Raw genomic sequence first — 18,367 nt, forward strand, 5'->3', positions numbered from 1 at the left:
AAGGTGTACACGGGTTATTTATGAACTCTCCACATTTTTGGACAAATGTATTTTGACATGATATATGAAATAAAATCTTCACACTTCACACATGGCACTGAGGTGATATTAGGTACCATGGCACACCTGAGCAAAGGGATTGAAACTGAGGTGGAACAGAAAAAGTTGCAACAGAGCACTTGCAGCTCTCTGCTGCATGTATGTGTCACAAATCTGCTGTCCTGCTAGTGATTTAGGCTCTGGCCTTGAAGTACAATGATTTCCCTGACACCTCCTAGAGGCCTGGGTAGTTTCTACAGCCATCAGTTATAGTACCTTCCAGAGTTAAGAAATGCTAGTTAGCTAGATCTTAAAACACTTCGAAATTGGATTTAAGCTAATCTTTTAATGAGCACCTCAGCTTGGTTCCCAAGCTTGGGCTCTAGCATATAAGAATGATCTTTTTTCTTTGCCCGTATTTCATCCTGGCTGGTTTATTGCAACGTATCTTGGAGGTCCTTGATCAGTATTTCCATTAAAACTGATTCTAAATTCACCTGCCAGCACTTAAAATCCAACTAAAACCATACATATATTTCATTTATAATGAGATCACCACACTGGAAGATACAGACAGACAAGATTTTGCTGCATTTTCAATAAAAGCACAGCTGTCAAGATAAAAATCATATTAAAAATATCCCTGAATTACTGATATCACTTTAGATGATTAAAACAGAAGAGAAAGTTAATAATCAAGTATACTGCAGAATATACTGTTTGAATATTATTTATATTTCACATGACTAGGGTGATGAAGTTAGTTGGGCCATTCATTTTAAGTTCACCCTACTTATTTCCAATCCTGTTTAAGACACCAAATTATTAAGTCTTCTTAGTTTTGAAGTTATGCCAGGGGAATATTAAAAAATAGATGATTTATGTCAAAAATTAAAAAAAGACCATTTACAATTGGTTCTCAAATATTCCTCTTGACCATCTCCTCTTATTTTAATCAGTATAAGAAACAAGGGAGATACAGACTTTATTCAGGCACTGTATTTTCCCATCAGCTGCTTTTCACCCCTTTGGAGGGAAAATCCTGGGCATTACTAAAAATCCTGGGCATTATATTACGCACCAGAGGTTAACACGCTCACCTTGTAGTTGTGTACTGTATGTCCAATAACATGGTTTCACTGACAGACTAAGATGTGGGTGACTCTGGACAGGGTTGATAAATTATTTCACTGCCATCAAAATTTTGGCACCCCTGGCCCCTTCCAAGAGACAGTAACTGCAGATGCTCTTTTTAGCCAGGTGAACAATGCTCCAATTTAAGCAGTATTGCAAGGCAGCAATGGTGTTTATTCCCTGCAGTCTGCATCAGCATTGTCACTCTGTGTGCCATAAAGGACCATGTTGGGCCAATAAAACCTGGAGGAGATCACAGTTTCAGTAGAGCCATGTAACACAGCCAACTGGTGAGAGAGCAGTGAGACACAGAGCAAAGCTGCTTCCAAGGAGTGTCCGAGCACCGAGAAGGTGTCTGGAAGACAGCCTGGCAGAAGAGCAGCTGTGTGATGGGACAGAGCAACACTGTCACTGAGAGCCCCTGGGCTACCACAGGGCACTTGTCAACAGCAGCAGCAGCAGGACATGCCTCAGCTGATGGCCAGAACCATGGCTGCACTGCAGGGTCAGTGCTGTGACACAAACTGCTGTATGCCAGGCAGGAATGTAAACGAAGTATACAAAATAAGAAAGAGGACAGATTTTCAAGTGATGGAGTAGGTTCAATCAAAGGGGTTCCAAGCGAAAAAAAAAACAAAACAAAACACCAAAAAACCCCAAAAAACCCCACAAAACCAAAACCAACCAACCAACAAACAAACAAACAAAAAACAAACCAACCCCCCCCCCCCCCCCCCCAAAAAAAAAACCAACCCCTGGGATTTAAACCAGCAAGCAGGGAATTTTGATTTAAATAATTCATTTTAAACCTTGCTTTTTCATCTGTGGTCCTTGGCTAGTCAATTCCCAGAGGCTGGGAATGCTCTGACAAGTTGATTTACAGCTAATTATAGTCTGCACTAAAACTGTGATTTCTTTTTTGTTAACCAAGAGAATACACTATATACATATTTAAGTAATGTCAGTATATTAATTTCAGATTCTGCTAGACAATGGTGAATGATGAGTCTTATTTAATAGACAATTAACTTTTTCTCGTGATTTGTGTCAAGTCACTTTCTGATGATGTTTTCAGGATTCAATTAAATTACAGAAATCTTGCATTTTGAAATAAACTCAGTAAAATAAAGGCAAGAACATTCAAGTGCAAGAAGCAGCTAATGAAACATGCTAAATAATCCATTTCTTCTGTTGGAGGAATCTTATCTGTTGAGGACACAGATATTACCAAAACTTTACTTTTGATTTGGAGGGCTCAAAATGTTTTTGCTCAACTCTAGAGGCTACCTCCTAAATTGACTGCATGGCTACTCTGGCCCCTTGAGTCAATGCTATTTTCTTGCTCTACAGTGTAAGACCTATGTGCTCAATCTATTTAATTTATTGAAAGGGAGGTGAAAACATAACATAAATGATCTCTGCACAGAAATACTCCAAGGAAGGAATTTTACAGGCTTGGCTCTTAAAATCTAGCAGAAAAAATATTTACCATAGTATCTAGAAACTGAAATTGGGTAATGTCAGACTTTGAGGGAAAAAATAGACATAATCTCTTTAAGAGGTAAAATAATTAACCTCCAAAGAATGTAATGAATTCTCCACAATGTGACATTCTAATTCCAGGTTAGATGCTTCTCTAAAGACATTTACAAAAGTAATGGGATGGATCAAAATTGAAATTTAGTTTGACGCAGAAATGTAGAAAGTCTTGGAGGGCTCAGACAAGGTGACCAAAAATATGTCCTTTCTGGCATCATACCTAGAAATGGAGAGTGTTCTGCTTTCAGCTACTGCTTTAAGAAGTGTGTTGGAAAATCCCAGCTCTACAGAGACAGGGCAACAGAGAGGCATTTGAAAAGATTTTATTCTGTTATCAGAATAAAGGGTGAGGCATAAGAGATGTAAAACTCAATGCCATTCTATCAGAAGCCAACCTATTTCCTGGTTATAATACCTTATAAATGCTTTTCAGCCTATTAGCTTTTGCCACACAATGCTGCTAATACTTCTTCCACCAATCCTCTATTATTTTACCCCACGTGGTCTTGCTACAATGCATCTTTAACAGTTCTAATTCTCCAAAATATCCAGTCTTTTTGCAAGGCCATCATTTGAAACTTGTTTCTAGTTCAATCTCTCTCTCAACAATGCCATCTCTATTCCACAGCCTTTCTAAGTCAGCACACTTTATCTCAGAGTTTGCATACAAATGTACAAGACTCTGAGAGCTTTCAGTCATATTTTGAGAATCCTTTACAAATCCATTTCTCACATCATGCAAGTTGCATGGTCAACCTGAAGAGAAGCTTCCAGCATGGGAAAACTACCCATTGCCACTGTATGGCAAGGCTGGCTCCTTAATCCATTTCCAAGCTTCCCAGTTTCAGGATGCATGTTACATTTAAGACAGACTCATGAGCAAATTAGCAGTTTGCTCAGCAGTCTCGTCCCAGCCACAGCAACACAGCTGAACCCACCTACACAGCCTGAACTCATTTTTCCATGCTAGCAGTTATTTTCTAATGTTCTCACAGCCTTTCTGGCTCCCCCTGTTTTCTTGACATAAATGTGTTCTTCAATAATACGAGAATTCCAGAGAAAGTCTGAACTACTGCTTTTCCATTGGAATCAGCATTTCTTATTGGAAAGATGGCTGAGCTTTCTAATCCCCACTCATCTTGTCAACCAGCTGCCGTCCCAGTGCCTGTCAGTCTGCTTTTGGTCACAGCCAGCTTTTCCACCACCACAGAAAAGAACGTGTCCTTGAACACGAGGCTTCTCCAAACAAGGCTGCCATTAGCAAAACTGTGATTTACATTAAGACAGACTTCCATAAATGCAAGCTCAAAAATAGAACTATGAACAAACAGAGCAGCTTCAGCTTCATATCTGCTCCATAGCTCCATCAGGAAAATATTCTGAATTACATCAAGAAAGTATGCATTAAAAATAGTTTAAAAGATACAAATGTTTTTCTGGCTCCCACAACCTTGCCCTGCTCTTCTTCCCAAAAGAAGAGGTTAAGATGTATAAGAATCAAGCCATTCTCCTAAGCAGGAGGATTTAATATTGCTTAATACTACTACTCAGCACTACTTAGCAATAGCCTCAGGGCAACACATAAGTATTGAGTGCAAAGAACTGTATCTCTCTTGCAAAGCCTCCCATTTCTGTCTCTCCCACTTCGCTGCTTTTCTGCAGACAGCACAGCGCAATGCAATGAGAGATGAAGACCTGCCACTCTGCTGCCACAGCCACTTATCATTTAATTCAGATGTTTGCCTCTGTAGACATTTCCAAAGTAAGCCTACAGGCTGGAATTATTTTATGTAGAAACTTAACTATGTAGCTCAGCTCACCACTCCTTAGACCAGTCAGACAGAAAGCCTTTCTCCAAAGGCTGCTGCCTCCTGTTTCCCCTTTTAATTAAACATGTAACCTTACACAGGAACATATCCTCCACTCAAAGGAAAAAAGGACATCACTGACTTCAGTGAGACCAGGACAGTAATTTGCTGCTGCTCCTACTGAAAAGACAAGCACACTTGACAGCTTTCCTCAAATAGTGTTGATACAGACTTGTATCACTTAATTTGGCCCACAATATCTAGACTTAAATTAAGAGCTTCAGAGAAAAAACAGAAAAAAGAAAAAAAAAAAAAAGACAAAGCCACAATGATGTTTCAAAGCTTAGAATTCTTCAAGCCAGCAGCAGGTATGTTCAGATCTGACTTCATGCAGGATGCACGCCTTTGCAAAGGAATGGGACAGTGTCTTAGGGGCATCAAACACTGATAAAGATTTTGCTAGGTGAACATTCCTCCTTCTTGCCTGGTGGGGAGGAAGACCAAAGCTCTCTTACTTAATTTTTCCATGCCCACACACACTGGCATGAGTCCTGGTGGCTTTCAGGTGAGCAGAACCGTTTCACTGTGTTGGTCCCAGCTACTCTTGACACAGCATAGATCCCCTCCTCCCTCCTCATCCCGTGAAACTGGCTGCAGTCCAAGCACTTTGCTCCTTCCTTGTGTGTGCCACACCAGAGCGGCAGGCAAAGGTCATATCCTCCTGGACTCAACGTAATATTGCAACAGGAGTTTGTTTCCCAGCATCTACAACCCTCATCTGAAGCCTCTGTAAGTATCTCTTATTAAACTGGGCTTAAATGGCTAAGTATGCAGACAGCTCCATATGGCATCTGTACCAATGTGGCTCAGTGGCCTCACCACACTGAGGACAGCACAAAAGAAGGGGAATAAATCCAAGGGCAGGAAACTGTGAACTAATACTAAAATGCTTGAGAGAAGAAAGCTATTCTTTTGAGGAAATACTACCTCTTCATTTCTTTCTACATATCTGTTTCTTAATTTCTTTTCCTTTTTTTTTTTGTTAATAATGCTGCTCATTACAGTAGTTTTCATAGATCCTCCACTGCCAAGAATTGGTTGGCAAATGGGTGGCTTTTACCTGGATTCCTCTATACTCCTGGGCAGTCAGCCATGAGAACAAAAGAAATCACTCATTTCCATTAGTGGCTGGCAATGAGACTGCATCCCCTTCATCTGGATTTAGACTTCACTGTACAATCTAGTCATTTGTGACTGCCAGGGCTTAATTACTGCAGTAACATGAAACTGCAAAACTTACAAAACTGAAGTATAAAAAGCAGCAGCCGATTGCTGAATTGTAGGCACGCCCAAGGGTGTGTGATATCCCAAAGCTCTGCTCCTGCCAGGGTGGAAACCCTCTGGAGACACAGCTTGGCCTGTGTGCAGCAGTGTAAATGTTTGGGTTGAGAAGCACGAACAGCCCTGCTGAAGTGCAGGTCTTCTCACTCTCCAGCATAATCTCCTTAGGCACAGAGAGAAAGGACACTTTCACAGTGATCTTCAAAAGCTTAGGGAATATTTGGATGACTTTCTCATTGGAGATTTCCCACCAGTTAAATACTCAACCGTGTTCTAAGAGCTGGAGAGTTGTGTTTCCAGCAAGTTAAATGGAGGTTTGGGGAACAGTACTGTAAAATTCATTATCTTATTCAGATAAATCTACTTAAAAAAAAATACCCAAAAAAAACCCCAAAATAAAAACCCCAAAACCAACCAAACCCCACATAAGCACAGGTTGTAGAGATGAGCAGTATATACACCTAGGGAGCATGCTGAGGATGCAGCAGTTTGGAAAGGAACAGGACAGAAGGGATACAGAGACTGCTTACTACATAAAACAAGGGCATGTCTACAGCTGCACTGTAGTGCTCACTTCTGGTCATTCCCCTTGAAAGGAATACTGGGAAATCAAAATAATTCTGGCTTATGGAAGTTACTTCACTGGGAAATTTTCAGTTTACAACACCTGAAAAAATATGGTTAATTTTCTTAAAGGGAAAATTAATAAAAGAAGACATAATATACAAATATAAAAATTGCTGTTGAGAGTTACACTGAGCATCATTTATGAATTACTTTCTTGTAATCCACAAGGAAGTATTCAACAAAATGGATGTTCAAAATAAATAAAAAAGGAGTGTGCAAAATAGAAGTAGGCCTAACTAACATGCAAAAATCACTGGTAGAAGCATGATGGGGAAACATGAGTGTTGGAGGACTGTAAAAAAAGATGGCCATTTACCCAGAAGAGTAAATACCCACCATCAGCCAGGAAATACATGCAAAACACACTGTTGGAAAGCAGGACTCTGTCAGAAAAGCCAGTTACTGCACAGGATGAATCCCCAAGAAAAAATGGCTGACAAATATAATTTGAAGGCAGGAAGTAAACTGCAGACACATCCTTTGGTTTAGAAATCATATACATTAAAAATGCCTACAGACATCCAACAGTGCCTTGTGAGACAGTCTTTATATTCTGGTTAACAAAAGTAAAATATTCTTTGTATTTTCATCTGGAATTGGACACAGCATTACATATTTATCAATCAATCTTTCAGTGTTCACCTTTGAATGTAAATAGACGAGTAGAAAAAGAAGCAGCAAAAAGAAACAATGCACTGATTCCCTAAATGCCAGCACTAGTTCACAATAAAAAAATCTCTTCTTGCTTATAGATACCCATTTTTGCTTTTCTTTTACAATTCAGCCTGCCTGTAGGTCCAAGAAGTGGACAGGACCATGTTTCCTAGGACTTGCCCAGCCCTCTAATTCTAAAGGGAGAATATTTTTCTGTTTTTGTTTTCTTCTCCCTGCTTCCCACTATCTCTTCTAGCATCCTCTCACTCCCCTTTCTGGCTTGATTTGTGTTACACTCTGCTATTAAAACTCCAATAGAAATGGGGCTGAAATCCCTGAAATGCTTCCTTTTTGTTATACCCCACTGGTTTCAGACTAGAATTACTCTTCATTCAGTTGATAAGGATTAAAAATTAAAAAAAGCCCTCAGAGAATTCACTCACATTTCCAGAGCATTCAGTAAAAGCACAGAGATGTTCTCATGGAATAGACTGCAGTCAGACAGCCCTTGTAGCAACAGTGGGACTTCAGTAGCTGTGGCTGCTGTAGTGGAAGCTTTCCACAGCAATGTTCTGTCAATGCCAGCTGGGATTATATCACTATAAACTCAGTCACTTATGCCCTGCTACGACCTGTTATAACTCTTGCAGAGGCAGCTCCCTCAATGTCATGTTATATAGGTATGGATCATGACTCTTGCTGACATGTTCAATGAGAGACCTGTTTTTTAAAAATTCAAAAGTCCAAATTAATAGTACAGGTATAAAATGGCAGTAAATCAGCAGCAAAAGATGACAAGACAGAAGTGCAGAATAATCTCTCATATTAGAGCCGGACATCAGCTGTGGGCTGCCCTCCCTCCCCATGGGAAGGAGGCTTGGCGCTGTACCTGGGTAAGGATGCATACTGCCTTTCCACCCCTTCGAAGTGAAGATTGTAGGAGCTCCCATCTGGACCTTTTCCAGGCACCTGTGGAGAGGAGAGTAATTAGAAATGAAGATCAATTATGCAGCCCAGCTACTAACAATGCATCTCAAAATGATAAGCAGAGAACACATGATGCTACAACATGCCAAAATCAACAAAAGAAAGGCAGGGGCTCAAAGAAGCTTCAAATCCCATACATAATCTTATCACTGCTAACAAGAAAAGCTTCTGTATCAAAGAAGTGTTTAGAGCAGGTACAATCTTTATCACCTTTCCCTCATCTGCCTACTAGCTGGGATACTCTCTATTCTTCCCTGGCTGGCCTTTCTCCTGGAATCCAGTAACATGAGGACATCATTTAACTAAGCACACCACTTCTGATTACTGTGGCATAACTACCTGAATCAAAGCTAACATCTTAGTACCAAGTCTGTTTTTTTTCCCCTCCACTAGCTTGTTTTGCTTAAGCATAAAATATGATACAAACAGGTTTTCTTTCGTTCTTAACACGAATCCAGAAACTTTCCCTAACGCCCCTGCAAAGCTAAGTATCCAGCTGGGAGTTAAGTGCATTTATGATGCTCTGGTGCCATTTCAAAAGTGCAGCGTTAGTGCACTCAGTCAAAATGCCAGCGCTACTTGGTTTGTGTTCAAGATGGCAACGGGCATTGGCTGGGGAGCACAATTCTATCAGGAAGGCTCCAACCGGGTACAAACGGTGAACTTCAATGCTTTTAGCACACAGGAGCTCTCCCAATTTCACTCAATGCCTGCTGATGGCCCAAAGTGTTAAGAGCCTTGTTAAAATGGAGCTATTAGTCTTTTCTTCCATAAATGGAGGAGGCTCTGACTGCCTTCAGTGTTTCCTACATTAGTATGTATTCCTATTCCGGTGCTGCTAGAATCAGCAGTTTTATAAAGCAATATACTAAGAGGCCATTTAAAATCCCCTTCCCCTTTTACAGATTAATAGCAGAAAGGAAGATTTAATGCCTTTTCAAACATTTTTAACAATTCATTAAAAAGAAAGTAATAAATCACACCAAGCTTTTGGCAAATGCCTGATTAGAAGAAAGAGAAAACAAAAATTAACATGTTTTTTGCATTCTGCAGGTTAAAGTACGTTTCTGTCAGTCCTGTAATTTATGCACAATACACCATTTTCACTGAACAGATGTATAAACCACTGCAATGAGAAAAGTTGTGCATTCAGGTGTATTAAGTGTTACCTACCTTTACAAAGCATTTCTGTGTACATTACATAAACCAAGTCCTATACAAAGAGAGGAAGTATCATTTGCAGCTGCTAGGCAGGCTTAGAAATTATTCCAGACAAATTTTGTTATGCACCTTGGCACTCATCAAACATGCAAGATACTTGTAAATGAAAAAAATTATTAAGTACAGGCCTCTTGCAAGCTTCCTTTATCTCATTCAAAACAGAAAGGCACCCTCACAGAACTGTTGGCCACAAGAAAGAACCACCTCTGATTTGAAATGACCCATGCTTTAGCAGTGCCTGACTTTGGATGAGCAAAAAACAACAATAATTACCCTACATTTCAAAAAGAGGGCAGTAGGCTAAAGGGATCATTCATTCATTTTTTCCACGAGAAAAAGTAACATGCAGAGAGACTTTACAGAGTCACTTAGGTGAAAAGTCACAGCCACTTTGGCTGCTCTTACACTACTAATTTCATCAGGTTCCTAATTTCCCTTAAGTTCCCAGGTACACTGGTAAGAGAAGACCCTCCAGATTTCTCCTGTTTTATGAAGAAGAATGAGGGGAAAAGAAACAAATGTATAATCTGGTCTCTCACCATAAAAACATGCAGTTTTTGATGGTCTACCTGTACAGCTGTAGAAAGGTTATTAATTATGTGCATGAGTCTGGTAGTGGTGTGAGTTTCCTGCACTCTCACACCTAAAGGGAGTAACAGCAGCCAGGCAATATGAAAAAACACAAACACTCAGAATTGTGCCAGCATCAAGCAGTAATCCCAAAACTTATACCAACCACCAAAAGTAAAAAATATTTACATCACAAGGCCTTTTTTCAGCCTGAAAACACCCTTTTTTTGATGATTTCCTGCAGACCAAATAGAAGGCAATAGCCCCTGCCAGGTCTGTTTGTATATATGATTTGAGAGACAGTTACCATAGTAACACCCTGGTGGCGGATACACAATTTTGCTAATTTGGATCCATCGAGCGGCTGAGTCTCCACACCCTATATAAAACCCCCAATGCACTGGAAAAGCATGCTCTGGCTCTGCACAGCTAATTAAAGGCTCAGCCATTTCTTCTGATTTTCCTTCTCCATCTGTCCATGCGACAGTAAAAGCGTATCATCACTCAGCCTGGAGTGCCAAAATGGTGCCTGGAATAAAATACTACCCTGGTGAAAAGAGAAATTGTGAAAATAGAAACACCTCCTCAGTAGAAGTTATTTATGTTTCAGAAAGAGTCAAAGCAAAGGGTTCCTTTGCTGCCTTCTACAACAAACTAAGCTAAAAATCGGTGTGAAATGTACTAATTAGTAAGATCAAAATATTCCAACTTCTCCTCCTTTCCTAAACAGGACATATGCAGCTGGCCCTCAGACCAGGTGTGAAAGTTTTAACACACAGTTAATAATCACAACATATTTAGGTGAAAAAACAGTTATCTTAATAAAACAGGATAAAAACCTGGAAGTGCTGTCAAAGCCAAATGGGTGGTGACCACAAGGTGACCAGCAAGGGAGCTGACAGAAGGTGCAGTGCTCAGCTGAGTCCCTACTGGAAGAGCTTAGGAGACCAACATCCCAATCAATAGAGAACACAGCAGCAGGTGAAATACACATTTCACAAATGTATGGTAAGGCATAACAGAAAAAATGATCCAGAATATGCTCCTGTATTTTTAGGGTTTAAATAAACAACATCAACTTAAATAAGTGGCATCATTATGAACAGTTCATCTCTTAAGAGCGGCCTCAACTAACAAGCAAAACATGAATATGCAAAAATAATGGGCAGAGATAAACACAGAAACAGCCATCATCCTATCAGCGCAATTAAAAGAGCAGCACGCTTAAATCGAGGAAAGAAAACACTATCTTCATCAAAAAACAACAGCAAACAATTCCTGAAATGTAACTGTTGCAAAGTATTGGTATGGCCAAGGCCCTTGTGGAATGTAAAACAAATAAATACAAATATGAATCAAACCAACTAACATCTGGTTAGCAGGAGACAGTGAAGTCCTTGGCAGGTGGAAGAAAGGCAAGGACTTGGAGAACTGAATGGGAGAGCAGAACTTCTGCACCAGCAGGTTGTTCTCCTAATTGCCCCTTTGGGAATCCCAGTCACAGCAGTGGCCACACTCAGAGACAAGATACCAGAAAAACTGGCAAGACACTTGTAACTCAATGCCTTCATGGTCAGGATTTTCTGTGCGACAGAGAGGTGTTTTTTACACGAGGCTAGTTAATGTTTCTGTTGTTTAAGCCTCTCTTTTTAGAAACAATAATTTTCACTAGCTAACAAGATTTCTGTGATAGAAAGGTACCTCTTCAGAAAATATCCTGTAACACCTCTTCATTCTTAATTAAACCCCTGCCTGTTCCCAGCAGAAGAACCAGGCTGGTAGAAGTGTAGACTGAAGGACAGCATAGATCAAGCCAGAAACAAATATCTTAGAGCATTCAAAAACCTGCAAATAAATTTTAAGCTATAAATAGAGTATACCTGTGAGCAGGTGTCTTGAGTAAGTCTGGAATTTGCCTACAGGAGAATTCTGGGGTTGCAGAATAACAATTCTTTAAGGGAAGAGAAAGCTGTACAGAAAAGTGCATGTGACTGTTTTTTCCCTGGGAGATCCTGCATTTCATTCCCTCTCACCTGTCTTACACTGCCTTCCTCTTGGAGCCTTTGCTAAAGGCTACAATTCTAGCTGCTAGCAGAAAAGCCTCCCTTGCCCCTTCCTTATGGGTCAAAGTGTTAGGGGCTGGATAGATGCTGCGGTACCAAAAATAACAACTATAGCAATCTTTTTTGAAGTTTAAGCTTCATGAAACCAGAATTGACTTTTTTTTGTGCATCCACACACAGCTCAAGGTGAGAGCTACCACACTGCAAATAGAAATCAGCAACAACTCCTTACCCCTACCAGCAGAATTCAGCAGGACAGCGTGTTTTAGCCTGGGGCTCTACTTCTTCTCACGGATTCCCACCTGACTCCCTGCTCAGTGTCCATCCTGAGTGAAGCCAGCACAGTGAAAACCCAAGACCATGGATACTGCTTATAAGGAAAATAAATGATGCAGAGACATTTTTAGGTTGGCTGTCTCATACAGTTGCAGTTCCCTTTCCTGCAGGTATTTAGACTTGCATATAGAAAACTTCATCATCATTGCAGAGGTCAGTTGGTTAAAAAAAATCTTTCAAAACTTCTTAACCAGCTACTCCTCTGCTCAGAGTCAAAAGTTTCCTACTGTTAAAAAAGAAAAATATACAGTGGGTGTTGTATTCAGGAGTATTAATTCTTCATATGCTAAGCATCACTATCCTTTTACTTTTCAGCCCTTTTTTTCCTGACTTCTGAACAATAAGCCTCCTCCAAACATTTCAACTATCATTAAGATCAGAAAGAAAATTTGGACAGTGTTCCACCCACTAAGTAATATATAATATAACTTCCTCAAGGCTGATGGCATTTTAGCTACATGTTTGTGAATCCAGGGCAAAACACTGCTGACTCCACTTGAGCCACAAGTGACTTATTTAAAATGATGGGATATCAGAAAAAGCTTATGAAGATAGGAGTCCTGGGACTCCTAGCTTTTTCACTTATTCACTCTGTATGCTCAGAAAAGTCACTTGAGCTTGCACACTGTGGTTTTCTACCCATAAAAATGGCAGGATACTATCACCGTATTTTATACGACTGACATGCACTATAAGACAGGAGACACCCCAGGAAGGCTGCAGATTGAAGCTTCTGCTCTGCCATCAATCCAAGTGCTTTGAAAATGCCACCCACTTCTGCTTTTTGCCTGTGTATAAACATGACACACAGAACTGCTGCATTGCTTAGTGCATTTTTCAATAGTCTTGTGATCATCTGCTAAAGGACTTGATTCAGATGCTGTTTTGACCTCTGTTCTCAAAGCTCTTCTTTTGTCTGTGAGCGTTTCTAATCACATGGGTTGAGATTCAGCATGCCAAAAAGAGCTGTGGTATAACGGAATTTGCCCTTTAACCCTCAGGTCTCCCCTCTGCTGAGACACAGTTGGTTTTTGTTTTCAATTAAGTGAAAACTGAAGAAAAATGGAGAGGTAAAAGTGGATTTATTCCCCACCCTGGTCTCGATGTTTCATACACAGGTGAAGCATCAAAATTAACCCACTTATTTTTTGCATTTCAACCGTTCCTGGTTCTGGGAACTGCAAGTGAAATTTAAGAGCACAATTTGACTTGCTAACACTTTCTTTAGCTGCTGAAACAGAGGCAGGTGATGTAAGGCAGTGAACTGGATGGTCCATGTGAAATGGAGGAAATTGATCAATGGGGTCTTCTTAATTCCTTACTGCTGTGAAATCCTCATTACCCCACCCTTGGAGAGCTCCAGCATTTCTATAGAAAGCAAAGTTTCTTCCATCCAGGTTTTTTTTTTTTTTTTTTTTTTTTTTTTTTTTTGTTTTGCATCAAAAGGTAAAGATTAAAAATTCTACCACTGTCTACAATTCAAAAGAATTTTCCTGATGTTTTCCATACATACACAAAGAGGGATATATTTTGCTTTCCTAGTTTTGCAATGAAAGTTGAAACAGTGATTTTGCGTTATTATAACACTCATCATTTCTCCCTCTAATTTAGATGGTTTTTAATAAAGCTCCATTGATTCCTCTGAAAGAAATCCCTCCTGGCAAAAGCAGAACACACACGCTGATTGCTAAATATGCAGCAATTATCATATTCAGCGGCGCACTTTAATATCTTATTTATAGATGTATCTATCTATAATTTGCTTTAATTAAGTTGCATTGATTTTAATGGCAGAAGTAGTCCTCGAAGAGGAGTCTAATGTTCTATGAGCCCATTGGTACTGCTCTACCATTGTTTGGATATAAGACAGCACCTTTAATACTTCTTTTTGATATTCTTGTGCTTTTCCTCTTGGCTGCAATGGCAAGCCAAGATGATGTTCCACAGGAGCTCTTAAAAGCACGTCCACCAATGAAGAGAAAGAGCACTTTCAACTTCTCTGTTACAAACTTGTTTGTTACAAACAAACTTATTCCCAAGAGTAAGGAAGGAAGCAGTATCTTCCCAGCAGATCCTGAGACACCTTGTTTTTCTGTTCCTGCTCCATTTTACAGATATCTCAGGACTACAATTGTCAGAGCTTCTCAAATCATGGTCCAATGTCCTCAAGTTTGCTTTGGGTAGTGTGGCAAATGAACATTTTATATTTGTGTCAACAGAAAACACAGGTTAAATAATTTGGAAAGGTGAATCAATGGATGGCTCTAGATGCCTGTTCATGGCCCAATTACCAAGTCATGACCTTGCAGTCTCCTAAAGTTCTGCTTTTTGGGCTCAGTCCCAGGGAATGCTGTGCTTTCTTTTTTTAAGCACACACTCACTTTAAGCATTTTACACTAATCTGGTTTTGAGATTATTCCAAAGAACACTTGATAGTATTAGAACCATGACGAAGTTGGTCAAAAAACACCTTGAAGACTAAAAGCAAGTTGTTGCTCACTAGGAGAGTCACACAGCCTTGGTTTTTGCTGGGTGCCACCACATACCCTGGCCATGATTCAGAAAAGCATGCTTAATACTGAGGGGGGTTTTGTTTTAACTTCAACAGCATCTGATTCCTCTTGGAGGCATTCCTAAAGCTAACATATACCTGCATCTCTCAGTGCCTCCATCTCCTTTATGAGCAAAAATACACAGGTAAAACATTTATCTCTCTGTATCCTGAACATGTCTTCACACATTTGAATACAGCAGTCCAGTGATGATTTTTGCATCTTCATCTCTTAAGTAAATCTGTAAGATATTACTGGTTCATATCAACTGAGACTCTATGTCAGAGACTTGCAAGGGAGCTTTATAACATTACTTATGCAGATCTTAATATATCATTCCCTGTTAGTATTTTTTTTTCAAATGAAAAGTAAGTGTTGGCTTTTTAAATCACTGCCTTTTGGAATCTATCAGCACTAATTTTATAAGAATTGTTCATGTTAAAATGCGAGGGCATGATCTCAAAGAAAAAGCACCGAAGTAGCTATGCAAGGACATTTTCAGTTTCTGGTCATCATTTTTCATTCACTGATTATCGCTTAAGTGTTGATTAATAGTTATGTTCATGCTGCTAGAATGCATTTCCCTTGGATGAGAAAAACACCCTTGTCCAAAGGAAAAAAGAGATAGTAATCAAACCAACCTTCCTCTTCCCTATAAGAAACACAGACACACACTCCAGAGTCACTGATGATCTTGGTTTTGCTGTTGAATAGGTTTGAAGATTTTCACTTAGAAAATCAGCTGTATGCAATCAGAACACTACTTGGTTGGTCCGATTGCAAGGCAATTAAATGCTCCCCTTCTGCCTCTCTCTCTCTACAGATACATACATATACATACACATGCTCACACACAAATGTACATACTTAGAGTCACTTGTCCCTTCTCCCTATGCAATGAACACCAGGAACACTGAAAACAGCAGTGTTCCATGATGAAATTAAGCAGGGCTGATTATCTCAGGATTTACTTTTCCTCCTCAGTAATGCCCTACCTCTTGTTCAAGGAGGTGAAACTAATGGTTTAGATTTAGAGGGAGCAGAAAATTCTCTATAAAGGCAATAGACTGAGGGAAATACAAACACAGATGGGAACTTTAAAAGGGAAACAGGCTGTTCCCATAACAGTTTAAAAACATGGCAATTGCCTTAGTTTTGTAGAAAACAAGCTCTCAGCATTTGCTGTATCTTGCAACACTAAAGAGAGAGAAAACAGCAAAGATGGAGGTGAAGCCAGAACTGCAAAGTGTTTTTACACAGTCCCACAAAGAAAATACTCTGCTTTCTGAACCCTCACTCCACGATCCCCCAGTTCCTGGTGCTGGAGAACTACGGTTTCCTTTGACCAAGCAAAATGAGATAATTTCCTGGCCTGTGTCCGTCTCTGTGGGTGGCTTCCTTTTCCATTAGTTGTATAATATGTTATGGTTAATTCTATCTCTTAATTGTCTTTAATGAGCACCAGATTTGTGACACCCTCACTTGCAAACCTATTCTCAAATTAGAGACAAACAGAAGTTTCCCTTGAGTTGAGAGAGAAACTTAAAAGCAGCAAAACAAAACTCCAAAAAACCCACAGCACCCATCAGCATTGATTCTTTCCTACTAGAAGGAGGCATTTCAATTGCTCTTACCCTGAACCAGGCCAAAGTAATTAATCTCTTCCCAGCCACTAAAGAGAGTAACTTAACCTGTCACGGAGATACACTTGTGATGCAATATACAGCGTACTAATCCATATGTGTGGATACATTTCTAAAGCAGATCTCCTTTAGTTGTTCTACAATACTGTGTGTAATTCCTCTCCCTCCATGAAACCAGTCCTCTGCTTTACCCTGTTTGAAACTAAGCTGCTTCTTGTTCCTCCCAGTCTTGAATTCTTTGCTTCTCTTCTCACTGTAATTAGTTTACAAGACTACTTATCCAGATGATTACTGTTTTTAAATGACAGTCGTCTTTTCTTTTACTCCAGTTCATTGTGGTGTATCATTTTGTCTTGCTATCTGAATATCCAGTTCTCTAAAGCATTTTCTCATTATGTTATCTCCTGATATAAGGCATTTTGAAATACTTCATGAGGGACATTGTATGAAGTGAATTGAATTGAATTTTCTCTCAAAGTCAGGCTTTCAGCATCTTTCTCTAGCTAAGTCAGCAGAGTTCTTGGCACCAATGCCAGGGTGTAATGGCCATGCTTTGCAGCTCAGCTATGAGCTTGTGCTCTTTTTAGGGAAAATGAAATGACAGTGTCAGTACCTGGAAAGCAAACAGAGGACAGATCAATATTTCCATTTAAGATGAGGATGGCAAAATGAAAATGTTTGGTGTATTTTTGAGTGTTTTAACACACACATTGAGATAACACCATTTTGCTGTGTCTACCTACATCTGGTGTTGGTGCTGAATGTGTACGCAGGGGGTATATGCATGTGTATGTCAGAGAAGAAAAGAGGGAGGGGAGGGGGAAATAGCAGGGCATGGAACTAAATTGCAGAGCAAGTAGTGGAAATAGACAGTGAAAAGCTTCCTGCAGGCAGGCGGCTTCACAGGGGAGAGCAAGCCTTTCATTGTCTATAAAATCATGCCTTGCTGGAGGGTCCTCAAGAGTAGAAGGGGTAGCACCTAGAGGCACTAAATCTCTCACTGTTGTATTATTGCATTCTATGCACTTAGCTACTGTACAAACCAGCACACTGCTTCAAGAAAAAAAAAAGGAGGAAGAAGGGGGAAAATGACCAGAGGGAAGAAGAGGAAGACGGCAGTAAAATTGGAAAACAACCCCCTGCCTCAGCTCTCCCCAAGAATACTTCACATCAAAGAAAAGCTGCAGAGTAAATCCTCACGGAGTTAAAAGTTAACTTCAACTCCTTCCATTGTGATTTGACACCACTATGGAACAGTACTCCTAGAATTTGAATGGTTAGTCTGTAGCACAGGGTATTAAATCCACCTTAATCCTGTTAAACACAGATGCCAATAAAGAGAGGCACTCTCTCAATGGCATCATGACAAAAGCTCTCCACACGGCAAATTCAATATGGTTAACAAAAAAAAAAAAAAACAACCAACCAAAAACAACCAAAAAAAAAAAAAAAAAAAAAACCAAAAACAAAAAAAACCAAACCAAAAAAACCACACAAAAACCCACAAAGAAACGCCCCAAAAACAACAACCAAAAACCAACAAACCCAAAACCCCTCCCCAAACCTGGATTAATACTGAGCAAACAACATCAGCATAAGCAGGCTTAGAGACAGGAATTGCTTTCCATATGCTATGGCATCAGGTTCCTCCGGATCTTCAGATACCAGTCTGTAAATGTTACAGACATTGTTTCTCCTGCTTGCAACTGCTGTTAGGTGGTGACCTTCTTTGCTTGCTGATACCAATTTAGCAGTTGGTACAGTTTTTCTGTGATTTGGTACTGTCTGTTGTTTGCTGGTACCAGATGGATACCAGATGGGTAACTGTGGGCAATGGTTCCTCTGTGTTCCAA

The 18,367-nt window shown here is 39.9% G+C and overlaps 1 protein-coding gene across 3 annotated transcripts in view; it reads right to left on the reverse strand.

Moving 5' to 3' along the window:
* Positions 1–18,367, reverse strand: part of PARD3B (par-3 family cell polarity regulator beta) — a 392,403-nt gene that overhangs the window by 23,180 nt on the left and 350,856 nt on the right. For all 3 annotated transcript variants that reach the window (XM_071434745.1, XM_071434744.1, XM_071434743.1), the window contains one exon: positions 8,032–8,111. In XM_071434745.1, coding sequence (XP_071290846.1) covers positions 8,032–8,111 — 80 coding nt within the window. The remainder of the gene's footprint in view (positions 1–8,031; positions 8,112–18,367) is intronic.

Source organism: Agelaius tricolor, unplaced genomic scaffold (assembly GCF_023055355.1).
Source record: "Agelaius tricolor isolate 1412-34295 unplaced genomic scaffold, bAgeTri1.0.p SCAF_10, whole genome shotgun sequence".
Classification (NCBI taxonomy): domain Eukaryota; kingdom Metazoa; phylum Chordata; class Aves; order Passeriformes; family Icteridae; genus Agelaius; species Agelaius tricolor.